Source organism: Myotis daubentonii, chromosome 1 (genome assembly GCF_963259705.1).
Source record: "Myotis daubentonii chromosome 1, mMyoDau2.1, whole genome shotgun sequence".
Lineage (NCBI taxonomy): Eukaryota > Metazoa > Chordata > Mammalia > Chiroptera > Vespertilionidae > Myotis > Myotis daubentonii.
Genome location: NC_081840.1, coordinates 60,386,842 through 60,408,251, shown reverse-complemented (window position 1 = coordinate 60,408,251; position 21,410 = coordinate 60,386,842). Strand labels below are relative to the sequence as shown.

General features: G+C 39.9%; 1 protein-coding gene across 3 annotated transcripts in view; it reads left to right on the top strand.

Moving 5' to 3' along the window:
* The window catches only part of SLC12A1 (solute carrier family 12 member 1), an 86,855-nt gene that overhangs the window by 25,186 nt on the left and 40,259 nt on the right, over window positions 1-21,410 (top strand). For all 3 annotated transcript variants that reach the window (XM_059702233.1, XM_059702232.1, XM_059702235.1), the window contains exons 9-16: window positions 634-761; window positions 7,344-7,428; window positions 10,772-10,923; window positions 12,278-12,385; window positions 12,700-12,823; window positions 14,923-15,024; window positions 17,674-17,829; window positions 20,780-20,879. In XM_059702233.1, coding sequence (XP_059558216.1) covers window positions 634-761; window positions 7,344-7,428; window positions 10,772-10,923; window positions 12,278-12,385; window positions 12,700-12,823; window positions 14,923-15,024; window positions 17,674-17,829; window positions 20,780-20,879 — 955 coding nt within the window. The remainder of the gene's footprint in view (window positions 1-633; window positions 762-7,343; window positions 7,429-10,771; window positions 10,924-12,277; window positions 12,386-12,699; window positions 12,824-14,922; window positions 15,025-17,673; window positions 17,830-20,779; window positions 20,880-21,410) is intronic.

The window sequence follows — 21,410 nt, the reverse complement described above, 5'->3', positions numbered from 1 at the left end:
ATGTGTAGAGGAGTATATGTGTGTGGCATATTTTTGAGTATGACCATGAGAGAATTCTCCATTTCCTCATTTTTCAATCTTCTAAGCAAAATAAGCCAGTCAGAGAAAGATAAATATCACATGATCTCAGTCATTTGTGGAATATAATGAACAACATAAACTGATGAACAAAAACAGATCCAGAGACAGAGAAACATCGATCAGACTGTCAAACCTCAGAGGGAAGGCAGGGGAGAATGGGGGGAAGGGGGAGAGATCAACCAAAGGACTTGTATGCATGCATATAAGCATAACCAACGGACACAGGCACTAGGGGGGTGAGGGTACGGGGTGGGGGAGTTAGGGGGCAATGGGGGGATAAGGACACACATGTAATACCTTGATCAATAAAGAATTTAAAATATTTTTAAAAATTGCAGAGCTCTGTTCTAGAGATCGAAAAACTTGGGATATGTATGTGACCGTTGACAAATATTCCATGAGGTTCATCAGGAGCACACCAACATCTTTCAGTTCATTTCATTTAGATTATAGGAACTCATTTGCATTTAGGGCTATAGAAGCCAAAGGTAACTTTATCTCCTACTCTGTGAAGAATGTCTAATAATAATTTTCTCATTACTTGTGTTGCAGCATCAATATTTGCAGAAAACTTTGGGCCAAGCTTCACAAAAGGAGAAGGTTTCTTCTCTGTCTTTGCCATTTTTTTCCCAGCAGCCACTGGGATTCTTGCAGGTGCCAATATCTCAGGAGACTTGGAGGTATGTTTTCTCTGTTATTGTAGTCTCGGGAGGTGGTGGTGCAGTGGGTGGGCAGCACAAAGAGCTACAGAGATCGATAGTGACCCTGTTTCTCTACAGCTTTCAAACCATAACATTTCTGTAAGGTTTCCTGATTATTCAATTATCTTTAAGTGCCAAACTATCCTATTTTTGGTAGTCCTTCCAAAGTCTTATTCAGTGATATCAAAAGGCAGAGTAGAGCATGTGTCACATTTCCAACCAAATAAATACAGTTCAGTGAAAAAAATATCAGAACCACTACTTCCTCTTTTAAACACATAATGTGTAAGAACATGGAACATTTAAGAAAAACAAACAAGAAACAAAGACAAATTACCTTATTGCTGAATGCTGATGTTAAATTCAGGGATACATACCCTTGTGTAATTGGCATTTATCCAACACTCACTCATATTTTTCTATGTTAACTACTGTAAGTAGTATTGTATTTGTTAGGATATGGTTTGAATGTTGTATAAAAGACCAGTAATTTTGACCCAAACAAGATACAAGTTTTTTTAGTGAATAAAAATTTGAACTCATAGCCACCCAGTGGAGTAAGAAAGATCTCCCAAAAGTAGCACAGGAACCCAAATGACCTCTCTGTTTTACCATTCCCTTGGGGATTGCCCTCATCTGCAAGGTCAAAAATTACTGGTCATTTGCAAGATCACATTCCAGTCCATCGGAAGAGGAATAGGAAGCAGAGGACAAGCAATTCCTGGACTTCCGATGTATCGCTACTTCCGACATTCCACTGGCCGGCATTTAGTCTGAGGCCTTTCCTAGATGGAAAGAAGGCTGGCAAATGCAGTCTAGCTGGGCGGTGATGTGTCCAGGTAACATTTAAGAGGGTTCTAAGGTAAAAGGAAGAAGGTGAGAAATAATATGAGGAGGCAATAAACACACACACACACACACACATAAAGTAGAAGATACAGATTTTACCTCAAGAAATTTATAACTTACTTTGGAAAACAAGAAATATTTGCAAAAGCCATCAAGAGATATGTATAAATGAAAACTGTAGGCACTGCCAAATGGATTGGAAGATAAAATAATGAACAAATAATTATTAAATTAAGGATTATTTCCTCCTGGCAGTAACACTTGAGTGTGAACTGAAAGTAAAGGCTGAGTATTGACTATTGGTGAGAAAATGTACTACAGGCAGAGAAACAAAAGAACAGTCAGGCAAGGGGAAAACTAAGGCCAGTAAGGATCTCTCACATCTGAACTGGAAAAGCTCTCATGGTGCTGGATAACCTTATAAGGTAAGGAGAGGCTGTTGGAGAGACCAAGTGAGAGGTGCTTGCTCTAGAATATAACTCCATGAAAGTGGGGTCTTTGCCTTTGGTTTTGTTCATTGCTGTAACCTCAGAGCTTCCATAAATATTTATTGAGTGATTGAATAAAGGCTTTGGGATTTGTTATATTAAGGACCACAGTGCCACGGTAAATTTTTGAGCAGAAATATGGCATAAAAAAAGATGAGGCTGAGGCTAGAAACATAAAGTTGTTCAAAATGATTCAAGTGGTAAATATCACTGCTTCATGAAACCTACCTGTGGATGTTGAGCTTCCAGTTTCGCAGATTTGGAAAAGTATCAGATGCCACTGATTTAAGCTTCTATAAACTGTAAGTACACATTTGAATGAAAGAATCCTGTACTTTTCTCAGGCTCCTTAAGGACAAGTTTTGTATTAGATGCTTAGTCGTCAGTTCAGCTCAGCCAATACATACTGAGCCTACTTACACCAGGCACCAGGCACCAGGCACCAGGGAAGCAGAGGAGACCTCAGCCCTTCCCTCCAGGAGGTCATTGTCTCAGGGGGAGACATACTTACTCGAATTGAGTCCTAAGAAGCAAAAACAGATCACATGCAAGGTGAAGGAGAAACAGTAGTTGCTGTCCCTAAAGAAGTGAGGGAAGGCTTTCAGAGGAAGGACATTCAATCCAGATTTCAAGGACTTCATTAATAGAACAAAGAAGAGAGGGACAATCAAACAGAAGGAATGGAATGCAAGAAGGCACAGAGATAGATGCTACTGATGGGAGTTAGTTTACCTGCAGAACAGGGCACCCAAGGAAAATATTTGCATCAGTATATTAATAAATATTTATAAAGGGCCTTCTCTGTGTCCTGGGCACTCTGGGAGTAAGCAAAGAACTAAAAAATATCGCTATCTAAAATGGCAAAACTTAGAATTTCTTCTGAGGTAAATGCTAACTTAAGTTAGGGATGCTATATTAGTAAAGATTTTTACTTATCTATCAATCTGTACTGAGAAATCACTAATTTTGATTTTGCATGTGGAGGAAATGAAGAGGATATCTCATGACTTTTAGGGCACAAGTGGTAATAGTATTGCTATAAAAAGGTGTGTGTTTTTCCTTTCCTTTTAAAAATACTTTGGGGATTTTACAATTAAGCTTAACTTTCAGCACATACCCTCATTTATACTAGTAAATAGAACTCAGAAGTCCTTTAAACTACAGACAATGGAGTTTGGATATTATCCCAAAACTAGCTAGAGACACTAAGAAAGTTAGATCAAGATTAGATATATGTTTTAGAGAGCGCCTGCTATCAGATTGTGAAGGATGGATAGTGTGCTGGAGGCGGGAGGGGCAGGGAAGGGGACTGATAGTAGGGAGACTGGAGGAAAAAGATCAATTAGAAGATACCAGACGTCTGGGCAACAGATGACATGGCCTTGAATTAAGGCTATGGCAGGGAATATGGATCAAAGGGGTCAACTTGTATTAGAGTTAGAAGAGGAAATGAAAAGGATGTTTTATTTTACTATATTTTGCAGTAAAAAAAGCAAACATTATACATCACAGCCAAGTGTACACATACAAAATTTTCCTCAAACAATTCTTTACTGCAAATGCTGTCTTCTGATTATTTTCACATCAGTGCTGTAATAGAATAAAATACAATAGAGTATTCATTTCATGCTGGTGCAACCTACTGAATTGATTGCATGGTGTAATAGATGAGAAAAAAAGAAGCTCATATTTGGCCATTGAGGTTGAAAAGGCAGAAGGATATCAGATTGGAGATTTCTTGGTATGTATCTATTGTATTTTATTCTAGTACAGCACTGATGTGAAAATAATCAGAAAACAACATTTGCAGTAAAGAATTGCTTGAGGAAAATTTTGTATGTGTATACTTGACTGTGATGTATAACATTTTTTTTTTTTTACTGCAAAATAGAGTAAAATAAAACATCCTTTTCATTTTTTTAATCTGGAGCTCTAGAAAGGAGCTAGAGCAAGACTGGAAGCCATGGCATGCATGAGTTCATCCTGGCCTGTGCAAAAGGGAGGAGAGGAGAAAACAAGGCAGCACCCAGGGAAACAACATTCAGAGTATTGATGGTGGAGGAGGAGTCCTTGAAGAAGAAAGAGAAGAAGCTGCCTAAAACAGAGGAGAACCCAAGACAGAGTGGGGTCCTGAAAGCTAAGGGAGAATAATGCCCTGAGAAGTAATATTTCTCTTATCCTTACATGACCAAAAGCCAGAGTGGTCAAGCATGTTAAGGGCTGAGAGGTGACAGCATATTGGGAAGTAGCAAGGAAACATCAGTACATATTCTCTCTGAGTGAAATTTGAAACAATCAAAACATCATGGACTCCATTCAACTTAACAAACATTTATTTTTCACACACTGTAAGAATATGTAAGATGCTACCTCTGCTCACAACCCAGCATTTTTCTGAAGATGGCAGTCAATGAGAGTTGGCACAAAGTTCCTTCCTGAATCTTCTATTTGTTAAAATACTCATTGATAATCTGTAAATATGTGCCCTGAAGATGATTTGGGAGATACCCAAGTCTAATCAAGACAGTTAAAATGCACTTTCAGAGATGCAAGATTAGGATATGGTTGACATATTCCAAAAGAAGAAATCCAAAATATATATATACTAGAGGCCCGGTGCATAAATTCATGCATGGGTGGGGTCCAGCCAACCCACCCTGATGGGGGCCCATCGGGCCCAGCTGGCAGGGGGGAGGGGCCATGGGCAGTTGGCCAGCCAGCCCCGCTCCTGATCGGGGGCATTGGGGACCAATTGGGGGCCAGGCCAGGTGGTGGGGGAGACAAGGGGGGGCAGTCAGGGCCTGGATCAGGCCAATTGGCTGCTTCAGTGGCAACATAGTCACCAGTCGTCTGGTCGTTCTGCCATTCTGGTCACTGGATATATATATATTTAATGATATATAATATAATATAATATAATATAATTATATTATATTATATTATATTATATTATATTATATTATATTATATTATATTATATATAATATTTATTAATATATAATAAATATATAATATTTAATGAAGAAAGGTGAAGGAAAGTTAGATTTAGGTTTATCTCTAGGGGGATGGAAACTAACAATGAGAATGAAAACTAAGCATTTGTCAAAGTCCTGATCCCTGTGGGGAAAATGCAGCTATAGGCCAGACAACATGAACATATGATCATACATTAAGATATTGGTGTTCTGATTTATATCAGGTCAGTTTGGCCCTCACATAAATTCTAAATAAGTAATTTCAGAGCTTGTTGCAGGTAGTTCTAAGTAAAATCTAAGTTTCTGTGTTTTAGGTACAAGACTGCCTTCCATCTTCACACCTCTTATCCTTCCATATATTTTATCTCTTCCCATTTAAATCAGTTCTTCACATTTCACTCAGATCCCAATAAATCCTTAATCAATAAAATAAATTTTGAAATATAACATGAATTAGGAGATTGGGTGGGTCTCACTTCAGCCACAGTTGTCTTCTTCCTTCCACGTGCTGCTCAGTTGCACACACTGCCATATTCACTTTGGGAGACAATAGCTTGGAAGGAAGAGGCTGCACATATATGTATTGGACCAACAATTTTCAACCGGTGTGCCACAGAAAAATTTAAAACATGCAATACCTGACTGTTTTTTCAGGGGCACTAACCTCTTTCCCCTTAGATCAGTGGTTCTCAACCTTCCTAATTCCGCGACCCTTTAATACAGTTCCTCATGTTGTGGTGACCTCCAACCATAAAATTATTTTCGTTGTTACTTCATAACTGTAATTTTGCTACTGTTATGAATCGTAATGTAAACATCTGATATGCAGGATGTATTTAGGCGACCCCTGTGAAAGGGGTCGCGACCCACAGGTTGAGAACCACTGCCTTAGATTTTCAAATAAAAAAATGCCACAGCCAACACAATAGCTGTCCAGTATGAATGAATCAAAATTATATATATATATATATATATATATATATATATATATATATTTTTTTTTTTTTTTCCCCCCAGACTGGCAAAAAAAGTATTTTGTGGTGTGCCACAGAATTTTAGTAATTAGTGTATGTGTGCTGTGAGGTAAAGAAGGTTGAAAATCATTGTATTGGGGAAACCATGTGTGGAGAGACTCCTGAAAGAGTGGGAAGGAATGAATGACCAGAGAGTGACTCCGTGGGGATGGCTTCCTCCTATATGGGGACAGACTGGCTTGATTATTCAGCTGTTAGGTTGAGTCTATAGTCACCACGAGTTTACCTTTCTGATGGTTTTGATCAGCAGATTTAAGCTAAAAAACAAAGAAACAAACAAAAAAAACCACTTTTACTTTAACTGCATTGATTTCTTATTTGTATTGATGAGTCTCATGTCCTCTGGTGGGGGAATGAATGCCTACTGAGACTATGCTTCCCTCAATTCAATATTTATTGACTCCTACTGTATGCCAGGCACTGTCCTGTACAATCAATAACTACATTAGAATCTCTATTTAATAATCCCCGTTAAGTTGAATTCAATTATTTAGAAGTTATGCTGCTTGGAATTGATTATGATATGAGTTAGCTCCTGCAAATAGGATATAAAATGGTATATTATATATGATGTGAGTTCAGCTCAGTGAATTTTTATACACTTATAAGCAAGAGAAAAGCCCATTTCTGGTATAAGCTTAAATTTGCCTCTTTATTCATGCCTGCTTCTGGAAATTAAATATGTCCCATTGCAGTCATTCCTGAGCTAGATTCCAAAGGGGAAATTTGAGGGATTGGTGAATTTAGCAGATCAACCTTTGTGCTCAGTCAAAAGTGATTTTTTTTTCAGGCGAGCTTAAGCTTAGTACAAAACAAACACACAGAGCGATATTGTCAATGTGCCGGGTATGGTTGGATATTTCTCCTAATAATTTCAGGTTTAATGAATTTGCATGGAATTCACAGGAGATAAGGAGAGAGAGAGGCATTAGTGAGTGAACTAACTGGCATACTTTTCTATAATAGCTCCCTCCTGGACAGTTAGAGATCTCTTCTGTTCAGCGCAGAATTCTGCAGATTTCTTCATTCACTCTCAGAACATTATCTTTATCCCAAAAGAACTTGAGCTCACCATTTTGCTATTAGCTTGATCTTTTCTTGAGAACTTGCCTCAAGAAGAATAGCCTAAAAAATTGAAAATACAGAAATAACTCCAACTGATCTCTGTTTCTTATCCCACCCTGTCTCCTTGTACCTCCACATTATTTTTTAAAGGATCCCCAAGATGCCATCCCCAGAGGAACCATGCTGGCCATTTTCATCACCACCGTCGCCTACATAGGAGTTGCTATTTGTGTAGGTAAGTTGTAGGTCTCTGATGATGGTACCTGATGGATTTTCATGTTAAGTGGATTTTCAATAGAACATAAGTAGCATATTTTCAAAAAGGCAACTATTTTAATTCCTTTCTTAGATACTCGCAGTGGTTCTCAACCTTCCTAATGCTGTGACCCTTAAATACAGTTCCTCATGTTGTGGTGACCCCCAACCATAAAATTATTTTTGGTGCTACTTCATAACTGTAATTTTGCTACTGTTATGAATCATAATGTAAATATTCGATATGCAGGATGTATTTTCATTGTTTGCGACCCACAGGTTGAGAACCACTGTGAGGTTTGACTACAATGAAACTGTAGCCCAGATGTCTCTGGGTCAGGGATAGAGTAAGAAGTAAACAGATTGGTCAATTTAATGAACACAAAGGGTCCCATTTCATTACTCTAGAATGAGTCAATGATAAGATTCCTACTGCCAAGGAAGTCATCCCTGCCAGCACCCACCTCCCTTGCCTTAGGGCAGGTGGGGAACAGCGAAAGAAAAAAGCCAGATACAAAACAAAACAAAGCAAACAACAAAAGCCTTAGGAAATTATGAAAGGTATAGAACTGATGACTGTGTCCCCTCCTTGCACTGCTGTCCTTACTATGGAAATGTCACTGCCACTGATTAGCAAGAAATCACAACAAGACCCAGCTGCCAGCAGTGTGGGCAGCCAGTCCCTACATTTCCCAATGAGCAGAAAATACGTGGATTCACCTGCTATTCCTAAGCTCCTAGAACTCTTGTTCTACCTGCTGCCTGCAGCCATACCTCCTCCTGGTTGGGGTCACCTCACTTTATGTCATTATTAGAGAGGAAGGAATGTAGCACAGTCAGAGAAGAAAGCTATTTTCTTTGCTCACTAGGGAGTACAGCTCCAGGCTGGATCATTATGGGAATCTGGGTGACAATTTTACCAAAAGGCACATCTCGGTCACCCTCTGTTTACTATGGAGCAAATTGGGAAATACATATGTCTTGAGTTTGGTTTCTAAAGAAAAAAGCAAAATAATTCACTTAGTTGCTTGTTTCTCTCACTGCTTCTTATTTGAGGAAATTGGATAATGTTGTTAACAGTATTATTGTGGCATTTCCAAGCTTAGTTACATGCAAAGAGGTTTTATTCCAATGCTTTAGTAAATCAACATATTTTTAAATATCATTGAAGTCACTCAAAGTTAAATTTCCCAAATGGTTTTCTTTCTCACACAAAGTAAAAATAAAGGAATACATAAAGTTATAGACCTGATTTCAAAGATTCTTTTAGTTTTTGCTCCTGATGGATGGAAAAATCTGTGTTTCTATACTTTTCCCAGGATAAGAGAAGGATGGTCATGGGTCTACGGCTTGTCGATAGTGTGAATAATGGTTCGTGGCTTGGCTGCATTGGAATTTGGGGAGCTCTATTATGCAGAAGTCAAAATACATGATTTAGAAAAGTCAGCTCAACATAAATAAACAATGCAAAGAAGTAAAATCTGGGATGGATCATTCTTGATAACCAGCACCCATAACTTCAAGTGTTTACGCCTAGCTGCAGACCACTATATTTAAAAAAATTCTGCACTGTCTATTTTAAGTGGTTCTTTCAACTTGCAGATTCTATGATTCTTAAGTCTTTCCTGGATTTAAAGACTATGAATGTGCCCGAGGGTTCCCATGAGATACTACCTACCACGGGACCTCTCTTACCGTTATTCGCAAGGAGTGAGAACTCTCCCTGGCTGGAGTTTGAAAAGCAAAAACAATAGTTTTTTTGGTCGGCATCAGTATTTATCCTTCAAGTAGTTCAGAAAAGTTTGTATATGTTTCACACCTATGTTCACATATTTCAATAACCTTATTAAATACATAATGTCAGATTATAGTTAGAAAAATTCATAGGGAATATTGGTGATTAAGACATATATATTAAGGATCTTTAAAAAGTTTATAAATCCAATTCTGAGAATCTACCCTAGAGAAATATGTTAAGATACAAAAAATATATATGCATAAAGATGTTCGTAGAATATTTATAATAGAAAATAATAAGAACACCTAAATGTATGAAAAAATGGAGTAAACTGAGGTAAGTATTTGATAGAATATTATTTGACCACTACTATTGATTAAGAAATCTTAATATTTTATCCCCAAATATTTTATTATTTAAATCATTAAAATTGTATATCCTATATAATAAAAGGCTAATATACAAATCGACCGAACGGTGGAACTACTGGTCGCTATGACTTGCACTGACCAACAGGGAGCAGATGCTCAGCACAGGAGCTGCCCCTTGGTGGTCAGTGCACTCCCACAGGGGGAGCACCACTCAGCCAGAAGCCAGGCTCATGACTGGCAAGTGCAGCTGCAGTGGTGGGAGCCTCTCCTGCCTCTGAAGCAGCACTAAGGACCCCTCAGGGGATGTCTGCTGCACAGGTGAGGCTGAGGAACCCCTCTCTCCCCCAGTACATGAATGTCGTGCACTGGGCCTCTAGTTAAGTATAATTGTAACTGTTTAAAATAGTATGCAAGGAATATCAATAGTTGAAAGTGAGGACTTGGTTCTCTTAATTACTGGAATTCAATAATGCCATCCCTTGGTTCTCTCACAAACGAGACAATAAATCCTATTTGAAAAACACCGAATCAGTAGCACTAAGCCAGAAATCTGAATTGAGTATGTATTATGTGCAAGGCACTGTTTTTGCATTTTAAAGGATCAGAAAGTAAGGTATTCCAACCCACAATGGCCTTACAGAGACAAGTGAGAGCTAGGACTGAAACCACCCAAGGCGGTGGAAGTGGCAGCCTGTTAGACACAGGGGGTGCCCCCAGGCTACAGAGGATGGGAATCCCCAGGCTCCATGTCCCAGGAAGCCTTGGCAATGAAGACAGGATAGTCGATGCACCTGCTCAAATTCAAAGCAAACTAAGTATGTTTTCAGAAGAAACCCCTAAGGCAGCGGTTCTCAACCTGTGGGTCGTGACCCATTTGGGGGTCGAACCACCCTTTCACAGGGGTCGCCTAAGACCATCAGAAAACACATATATAACTACATATTGTTTTTGTGATTAATCACTATGCTTTAATTATGTTCAATTTGTAACAATGAAAATACATCCTGCATATCAGATATTTACATTATGATTCATAGCAGTAGCAAAATTACAGTTACGAAGTAGCAACGAAAATAATTTTATGGTTGGGGGTCACCACAACATGAGGAACTGTATTAAAGGGTCGCAGCATTAGGAAAGTTGAGAACCACTGCCCTAAGGGAAGAGAACTCTTAAAAATCTAAAGAAATGACAAACCACTGTTGTTTCCCCAGGGGCCTGTGTGGTCCGAGATGCCACTGGGAACATGAATGACACCATCATTTCTGGGATGAACTGCAATGGCTCAGCGGCCTGTGGGCTGGGCTATGACTTCTCAAGATGTCAGCACGAGCCATGTCAGTATGGGCTGATGAACAATTTCCAGGTTCGAACTGCAGTCATTATAACAATGTTGATTGCCGTTGTTTTCATTTTGATAACGTCATGTATAGTGACACGTCTGACCCTGCAACGGATTGATGATTGATCGAATTGAATTCAGCAAAGAACAATTGGTGTGAGAGGGAGGAGAATCGTGCAGACATACATGTAGCAGATCTGGGGGTTATGTTTACTGTGCTCGGAGAGAACAGGCACTGTGTGAATTGCAGCACCAGGGCAGGATCACACCCGACATCGTGTACCTTCCAATCAATTGTGCCAGAGTTCATGGAGGGGAGGAGAGACAGATTAGCTAGCACAGAATGCACTTCCTGCATGGGCTTCAGCTTAGGAACAGCCTCTCTGGTCGTCCTGGAAGACAAGGCCAGAGGGAAACTGTGAGTGGCAGAGGGGCGGGGGATAACTGAGGGGGAGGGACAAGGGAAGTTGGGGAAACTGTAGGACTTGAAACACATTAATTTGTCTAAACGATGAGTGAGCAGAAGGAGGAGCAAATTTCTCATGAAGGCTTCATTCATCTATTTTAACAACCAACTAAGAGAAATTAACTCAACTGAAGTCATTATTCCAAATATGACTTAAATGGACAGACTCTCATCATGTCTAAGACCTAAAATTGTGTTTAATGAGCACAGAAAAAGCAAAGGTTTACAAAGCCTCTAGGGCAGCGGTTCTCAACCTGTGGGTTGTGACCCCTTTGGCGGTCGAACGACCCTTTCACAGGTGTCGCCTAAGACCATCCTGCATATCAGATATTTACATTACAATTCATAACAGTAGCAGCATTACAGCTATGAAGTAGCAACGAAAATAATTTTATGGTTGGGTCACAACATGAGGAACTGTATTTAAAGGCCAGAAGGTTGAGAACCGCTGTTCTAGGGGCAGGTAGACCAAGAAACACTAATGCCTTTAAAGGCCTGGTAAACAGCTGAGTCCCTCTCCAAACCTTATTAAAACGCCACTTTCTGTGAGATAGAATTTCCCATAATGAAGGAAATACACAAAGGACAGAGGGGGGAAATACTGTCAAAACCCTTGAAACCTCTTTTTTTATTCTTCCCAGTATCTTCTGGATGTATTGTAGTGAGCATTTATTATTTTTATAATCAACAAGAAGGCCATTTTCATCTTGAAAACAACTCGAGAATAAAATGAGCAGGAGAGGGAGAATTCTGATTAGAAGCAATTAGCTTATTAAAGAAATTTCAAATCACAGAAAGTGGAAAGAAAAGCATTTGAATAAAAAGTTAGCTATTTTTATTTATTTGCTTGTCTGTTTGTTTGTTTTTATTGTCCATTGGATGAGTTTCCTGACTTGACCCTCTCTTCTCAAGGTCATGAGCATGGTGTCGGGGTTCGGCCCCCTCATCACGGCTGGCATCTTTTCTGCAACGCTCTCCTCCGCCCTGGCCTCCCTCGTCAGCGCTCCCAAAGTGTTCCAGGTGATACCGAGCATGTGTTTCTCCCTATTGCTGTTGCCACTGAACGTGGATCAAACTGAAATATTCATTCTCACCGGCAATCATTTTCCATCATTTGCTGAAACACTTTAATGTTTGCATCTGGCTCAAATGCTATGTCTGCCACATAGTCAAGATCGATTCAAATAGTATAAAGAATGATGAACCTCCGTGTTAACTTGTGCCTTATATAGTGTATCGCTCCATCTTTCGCCCAATCTTCTTGTCTGAATCACCCAGGGAAAATGACGGCACATAGCTCTAAATGATGAGGTTCTCCCCTTCCTTCCCCTTAGGCTCTATGCAAGGACAACATCTACAAAGCCCTGCAGTTCTTCGCAAAAGGATACGGGAAAAACAACGAGCCACTGAGAGGATACGTCCTCACTTTTGTGATAGCCATGGCGTTCATTCTTATTGGTTAGTAGCGTTCTTGTTCTCACCCAAAGCCAAATAACTCTTCAGCTACTCAGAAGGTTTTCCTTTTAGCTTGAAAAGTTACCTGTTTTGTGTTCAATATTCCATTGGGGAATAGCGGAGTCTGTCTAAGAGGGAAATGAGAAAACTTTGAGGGGAGAGGGCCTTAAGAGATTTGAGGTGGGCTTCGGACTTTCATCTCTTTGAATCTGAATGTTGGAAATTCATCCACCCACATGTAACTGAATCCATCCCCCAATCTGCCCGTTATTGTCTAATCCTGTGGTTCTCAACCTTGGCTGCACATTAGAATCTCCTGGAAATCCTGATTTCTGGGCCTCATCCTCCGGAAATTCTGTTTCTTTGTTATGGGGTGGGGCCACAACATTAGTAACAAAGAAACAGAATTTCCGGAGGATGAGGCCCAGAAATCAGGATTTTAAAAAGATTCCCAGATGATTCTAATGTGCAGCCAAGGTTGAGAACCACTGGTCTAATCCCAGAGTCTCCCCCAGCTGCCACTAGTCTTTACATCATCTAGCATAGCCCCACAGCTAGCAGGATAGTGTCTGTTCTCAAATGCTGTCCGTTGACCACCTGTGTTAGAATCAGAATCACCTGCAGGTTTAAGTGCAAATTTTCAGGCACAACCTGAGTTAGATTCAGAATCTCTGGTGACAAGGAATCTGCATTTTTATAAGTTCCTCAAGAGATTCATAGACCACTGAATTTTGAGAACCACTTAAACTAGATTTAATCCCATCTCCTGCTCCCTAGACACTATAGAAACGGCTACATAATCTTGGAGAGGCACATGCATCAATGTATCCTGCACATTCCTCACTGCTCCCTAAGGCAGTGGTTCTCAACCTTGGCTGCACATTAGAATCACCTGGGAATCTTTTTAAAATCCTGATTTCTGGGCCTCATCCTCCGGAAATTCTGTTTCTTTGTTACTAATGTTGTGGCCTCACCCCATAACAAAGAAACAGAATTTCCGGAGGATGAAGCCCAGAAATCAGGATTTTAAAAAGATTCCCGGGTGATTCTAATGTGCAGCCAAGGTTGAGAACCACTGCCCTAAGGCATCATTTTGCTGGTGAGCTTATTAGAGAAAAAGAAGCAAGAGGTGGTAGCTATGCATAGATGGGAGGAGCCTTTCTCAGCACAGAGATGCCAAAAGATGAGGGCTCCTCCTTATCACATAAACTCAGGAAGTGGCTGTAATTCATGAATCCCTGCAAGATTCCCATGAGGTTGAAGGTATTTGTTATAAGGTAACAAAGTTTACTGCATTTAAGTGATCAAATAAAGTTTTAAAAATTGTGTAAGTTAAATTATATCTTTAAAAATCACTCTTTTAGAACAATGCAGATTAGCTTCCAGGTGTGTGCCAGCTATTTTTGCCTACCTCCTTGCTGGCCCCCATGTTAGAGCCACCCCAGCTGCCCCCTGCATTTCCATCACTGAGGGCGATAGACACCTGACATTCAGAGAAATAGGACTATCTCTAAATTATTTCTTCTATCACAACATAAGCAATTCAGCTAGGGTTAACTCATACTGGATATTTAGCTATAGTAGTAAAACATTTTTTTACAAATTTGGTAGAACTTCTCTAGAAATAGCTAACAAGGGTTCTGAAAGTCAGAGAGAGCAAGTTGAGTACATGCAGGGAGATTTCCCAGTAGGCATTTCTGGAATTTAACTAATCTGGCACCCTGCAGAGCCTGGGCATGCATAGCAGATAAAGAACACAGGAATTGGCACCCCTGGAATAGCCACAGGGGCTTATAACCTGCCCAATCCCCAAACCCTCTATCCATTCCCACTCAAAATTTTTTTTGCAAATAGAGGTCTTGATTGCCTATTTTCAGATTGGTAGGTTTTCTTGCTTCTTACTTTATGGAAAAGAAACTCTGGCTAAGAATAGGTCTTAAAATGAATGCAGCCCCAAAGAAAAATCACTAACTTCTTCAACTTTGACAGATGCTAGCTATGTTTTCAGCCTCTAAATAAAGTCAAGCTTGCAGGCTGCAACAGCTGTTCAGCCCCTGGTCTCATCACTCAGACGTACATGCTCATGTCTGCTTTGTTCACAGCGGAACTGAACACCATTGCTCCCATCATCTCCAACTTTTTCCTGGCCTCATACGCACTTATTAATTTCTCCTGCTTCCATGCCTCTTATGCCAAATCCCCAGGTAAGTTGACTTTTTAAAATTAAAATAAGCCTAAGCCAACAATGGTTAGTGTCAATAAAATGAAATGAGTCAGTGAGAGTGCTTAATTTGTGTTTATCTGTTTCCTTATATCCTAGTGGGCAGTGCAATCCACTTTGTTTGGTGAGTTGAGGGGGTGACTTATGCAATAGAAAAAGAATCATTTGAGCAGTGGCCTTTCTGACCAACCGTAAAGTCAATTTTCTCCTGCGGCAATAAATTATTCATTGCAAGAGAAACCACATTTATTTCAGCAGTAGAAAAACATCACTATTTATTTCCTTGGTGAAAGTGACCACAGAAGTGGAATAAATGTATATATTTGAAACTTCCTTACTATCAATTTGTTTCCTGCCCATGGTGCAGAAGAGAAGGATGAGTAGCTCCCATAATTACCTGCTGAGAGTAGTCAATGCAGATTCACAGTGAAGCTGGTGACATCCCTGTGCTCTCAGACTGATTTAAAGTGGTGCAAAATTCACACCAAGGAATCTTCCCCCATCTAGTCACTTCTCACCTCTAATTTGCTTCCATTGGCCAATAGAATTTCTTCTGCCTTTCTACCAGAGCAGAGACTAGTCATTATCGACCTTCAGAAAATTCTTCACCATGAGGACTTTTTTTCTTTTCAAAACATTTTATTAAGAAACTAGAGGCCCGTGCATGAAAATTCATGCACTGGAGGGGGGTTCCCTCAGCCCAGTTGTCCCCTCTCACAGTCCAGGAGCCCTCAGGGGCAGGAGGCAATGCCCCATCACACCTCTGCTGCTGCCACTGCCGGCAGCACAAGCCTCGGCCTGCCCTGGTTACCTGAGCCTCGGGCAGCCTGGGCGACTGGGCAGCTGCCATACAAGGCTTGCCTGTGCCTCGGGCTGGCCCTGGGTGCCTGGGGGGCTTAGGGGATTGGGGGTCTCCGGAGGCAGGCACGTGGAGCAATAGGGCTGAGGGGACTGGGTACAGCCATCTTGTGACTGTGGGCGCTGCCATCTTTGAGGGGATGGCAGTCAATTAGCATATTCTCTCCTTATTGGCTGTGGGCACCGCCATCTTTGAGGGCATGGCAGTCAATTAGTATATTCCCTCCTTATTGGCTGTGGGCACCACCATCCTTGGGACCATGTGAGGGTCAATTAGCATATTCTCTCTTTATTAGGTAGGATCATTCACATACTATATAATTCACACCCACTTAAAGTTTAAACTCAATGATTGTCAGTGTATTTATAGTTATATAATCACCAACAAAGTCAACTTTAGACCATTTTCATGAGGCCATGAGGACTTTTATCAGGGACATAAACACATTTCACTGTTTTGGGGCCTGCCACAATTGAACTTCTTTTGGAAAAGCTGCTGCCAATAAGACAAAAGGTAGATGGAAGGGGGGCCTTCATCCACCCAAGGCCACTAGGCTCCGGAAATCACTGAGGACTTTTTGTGTCTGTTGTGTTGTCTTCTTTTAAGCAGAGAACAGAAAGTTCTAGTCAGAGAATACAGAAAATCATAGAAATGTGTGCCTCCATGTCATGTTATGTTCTTTTTTAAAGTAATAGAGGTTGTCAGGGGAAAGATTGAAAAGGAAAAAAAGCAAAGAGGAAGAGAGGAAAAGAGAGGAAAAATAGGAAAGCCCATAGAGGGGGACACACAGATACAAAGACCCAGAAATTGAGACTCTCCCCCACCTCTCTCCAAGCCTCTCTCTCTATTTCATATACACGCACACACAGGCATGCACACACACACACACACACACACACAGCCAGATTGTAAAATAAGGCCATTCCCAGTGATGTTCTCAAAGTGCTGTATCCATCTTGTGGCCGTTTAGGAAACTGCTCCAGAAGACGGAAAGCTCTGTTGTGTTTTGGCCTCTCCGAATTTAAAATGCACTTCACCCAGAGACCAAATGTACCCTTCAAATCAGAGCTTCCCCATCCTGACCACACTGTCTCCCAGCTTCTTTAATTTCAGGGAACTAATAGTAAAATGTGGGAACCCCCCCCCTTGCATATATGAACCTTGAGAAGTATTTTCATTGCAAATGCAAAACATATTAATGCATCAGGTTTAAGAAGACTTTGAAGACAAATGCCACCCTCTCTTCCCATTAATTATTATTTCTGAAAGGGCAAGCATGCTCCTCTCAGGGTACAGGAAGAGCAGGCAGGAAATGAATGGATTTACTTGATGACTGCTCTGCTTTCTGCATGGGAAAGTAAGCCCATTGTCTTAACCTTCTCTTTCTTGGCCCACCAAGGAATTCCTCCACCCTCCCCACAAGACCCACTTCTCCATCCCTCCTGCCTCCGTTGAACTCCTGCCGGCATAGATATGAGGTGCTCAAGGTGTTGTAGTTTGGGAAGACAATCAGGGGACATGCAGGGAGTCAGGAGGGGCCACGAAGGACACGTTTTTCTGTATTTCACAGCATCCTTATTTGGTGTAATTACACCTCCATAGGTCAGGGATCCAAGATCATAGAAAACTAATAGCAGAGTTGGAAACTTGACCTAATTCTTGTTTTTATGCTGGGAAGAAACATGTTACTTGTATTCTGATCATATGCAATGGCATGATGGTGATCGTGTGGAAGATTTTCTTGTGCACATAGATTTGTTTTTTTACTTTCAGGATGGAGACCTGCATATGGGATTTACAACATGTGGGTATCTCTTTTTGGAGCTGTTTTGTGCTGTGCAGTCATGTTTGTCATCAATTGGTGGGCAGCTGTTATCACCTACATCATTGAGTTCTTCCTCTATATCTATGTGACCTATAAGAAGCCAGGTAAGATAAGGTCTGTTTAGGAGGGGGATTACAATGCAGCCTCTAACTACCCATTTACTCAACAACCAGGTAGTGAGCAGCTCCTGTATACTTAGGTGTGCCATGTGTATGGTGGCTATTAATAATATAATGTAATATAACAATAGCTAACTTTGTTGAGCACCTATTACATATCATGAGCTCACAATAATGCTGTATGTTAAGTATTATTATGCCCATCTTACAGATGAAGAAACTGGGGTTCAAAGAGTAGACCACTTGCCAAGGTAATGGTCAGTATCTGATGGAGCTGACATGTTAACTACAGTGTGTATGACACCAAACCCCACAAGCTTCTCATTACATCACCTTCTAATGTCCTAATGAATGAGATATAGTCCCTGTCCTCAAGGAGTTCACAATCCACACATAAGCAATGAACTATGTAATATAATAAATTACTCTAAGTAGGTAAAGTGAAAGTGACATGAACAAATTGCTGAGAAAAGGAGAGAATTGGATAGACTGCAAATGGGAGAGGCTGGAGACCACAGAGTCAGGTACTGAGATTCAGTCTCAGGGATCCGTGCCACCCCCACAATCCCCTTACCTTTACTCCACAAGTAAAGCAGAGAAGGCAGCGACTACTTTGGAGGGGCTTGTTTGTTGCTTATTCTTATTACTTCATGTGTTTTTATCAGGTATAATTTACATATGATAAAACTCACCCCTTTTATTTCTATTTTGGGGGTTCAAGTAAGTCCACCTTTATTGAAGTTATATAGAAATGTGGGTTTAGTGGTTTCTTTCCTTTTCAATCAAACTGAGATATAAAATCTTGATAATCTAGCAAGATAATCACAGTGCCCTTGATGAGTTAGGTTAATGCGCATGTGCCTTTTACCATTTGATATCTAATTGAAGAGAATGTTTTGAAATAATAGCATTCATTATAAACTGGATGGCGGAGTCTTTCTCTCACAAACAGTTTCCTACTTTGGGTTAAGTATTTTGTAATTGGAATCCCAATGAACTTGAGTGATGCTTGCTTCAACTCACTCCCTTTACATGTACAGTCTATAATTTCTGACAAACTTGCAGTCTTGTGACCACCACCACAATCAAGACAGAGGGCATTGCCATCATCACTATAAGTTTCTTGACACTCCTATGTAGTCAGTCTTCCCTACAACCTAACCCCTGGCAACCACTGCTGTCCTAAGAAGGACATTGCCTTTTCCAGAATATGATATGAAATCTATTTTATGTAGCCTTTGTGCATGTTTTCTTTCACTTGACATAATGCTCTTAGATTCATCCATGTTATTGTGTGTATAAGTAATTGTTCCTTTTGTTTCTGAGTAATATTGCATTGTGTGAATATGTCTCAAAAATTTTTTTAAATGTGTTCACCAGTTGATGGACATTGGGTTGTTTTCAGCTTGGGGTGACTCTATATAAAGCTTCTATAAACATTCACACACAGGATTTTATGTGAACCTATGTTTTCATTCCTCTAAGGGTGAGATTTCTGATTATATAATAACTGTAGATGTAACTTTATAAGAAACTGCCAAAGTGTTTTCCACAGTAGTAGTATCATTTTCCATTCCTACCAGCAATGAATGAATATACTACTTGCGCCACATCTTTGTCAGCACTTAGTATTGTCAGTTGATTTAAAAAAATAATAACACTCTAATAGATGTGAAGTACTATCTCACTGTGGCTTGGCTTGCATTTTCCCAATGACTAATAATGTTGCACACCTAATTTGCCACTCAAATATCTTCTTTAGTTGTGTCTCTTTAATTCCTTTTCCCATTTTTGGAACTGTTTTCTTATTATTCAGTTGTAAAAGTTCTTTATAAATTCTGGGTGCAAATCTTTTACAGTATATGTTTTGCAAATATTACCTATAGGTTTATGACTTGTATTTTTTATTTTTCTTATAGTTTGTTTTGAAGAGCAGTTTTAATTTTTATAAAGTTTTATTTATCATTTTTTTCTTTTATGGTTTAGCTTTTTGCTTCTAACCAAGATATTCTTCCCTAATCCATTGTCACAAACTTCTTCAAGAAATTTTAATGCTTTAAATTTTGAACTTATGTTTGTTATCCATTCTTAATGTTTGTATATAATGTGAGATATGCTTCAAAGTTCATTTTTTACACATATTCAATTGACTAGTAGGGTTTTTATAAATATAAATTACCTTAAGGTGTGTTAAAGCCTGGTGCATAGTCAACACTTAATAAATTTTAATCTTCTTTATCAGGAGATAACAATCCCCCAACATTTCCGTGACTCTTCAAAGCAAGACTGGGGAGATGGCTCTGCCTGCCATCTGGAGTGAATCCCATCAGGGACTTTCTCTTATAAAAATTAGAGAATCCATCTAATAGTTAATTTGATCAAGAAAAAAGCAAAGTATGATAGTGTTTACCTCCATTATTATGAAGATTAGGTCCTAAAAGATCAAACTAAAATCTTAATAATGATTGACCCTCTTCATGGACACCCAGAAGTAAGAATTACTGAGCTATTTAGTTTTACGATTTCAAATAAAAAGATTGCTACACGCTATCTGTGTATACAAATGCCTCTTTTTATTCAGCTTAAGAACTTGTGAAGGACCCTTGAGTTTATTCAGAGGCCAGTCACTTTCCCAAGTCTATTGTCTGCAGTGTGGTTATCACCCAGTCTCACCACACAGCACAATTTCGAGGATGTAAGCTTTCAGATCTGATCTTTAGCTGGAAAGAGAGGTCTTACTTTGAAGAATTCACAAAATACTCAGAGAAGAACAATGCTCTTTCTAATGTTCTCTAACAATGCTCTCTAATTTGTGCTCTCGGCACTGCTGACACAGCCAGGGAAAATCGTAAGAGGGAATCGCTTATAAAAATTATTCACCATAGACAGAGGGAAGGTCAATACTTTTTGTGCCATATTCCTCTTTCGTCCGCAGATGTGAACTGGGGCTCCTCCACACAGGCTCTTTCCTATGTCAGTGCTTTGGACAATGCTCTGGAATTAACCACAGTGGAAGACCATGTGAAAAATTTCAGGTAAAATTGGCTTCTCAAGTATCTTGTTGTTGTTCCACATTAGAAGTGGCCTCTCTTTATGGAGGACAAATGCACTAGAGTAGTCACATGCTATGGGTACAATCTAAGACTAAGCAGTCATACAAACTACCACGTTTTCATGACAGCACCTTCTGTAAACAAGTGCTTCTTCTCTTCCACTCTGAGCTACGCCCACCCCCAACTAGAAACCCTCATAGTGCCCAGGGCCACCTACCGTGCATGGGGATACAGAGGTGACCTAAATGAGGTGATTTTACAGCGATGTCCCCAATGTCTCCATTCAACTTAATGCTGTGTGGCTTACTGAATTCTCTTAGAAGTAACACTTTAAGCTCTTTATTAGGTATATCTTATTCTGAATGGAACCTGGAAGGCTAAGTTCTGCAAGGAGGATGAAGGAAAGTACTGGGTGGGAAAGGACAGACTGTGTTGGGATTTGGAATAGGACAGTGTCCAGAGGAAAGAAGATAAGGGGAATCCAAGACCACCTTTCCTGACTTTACATTTTAG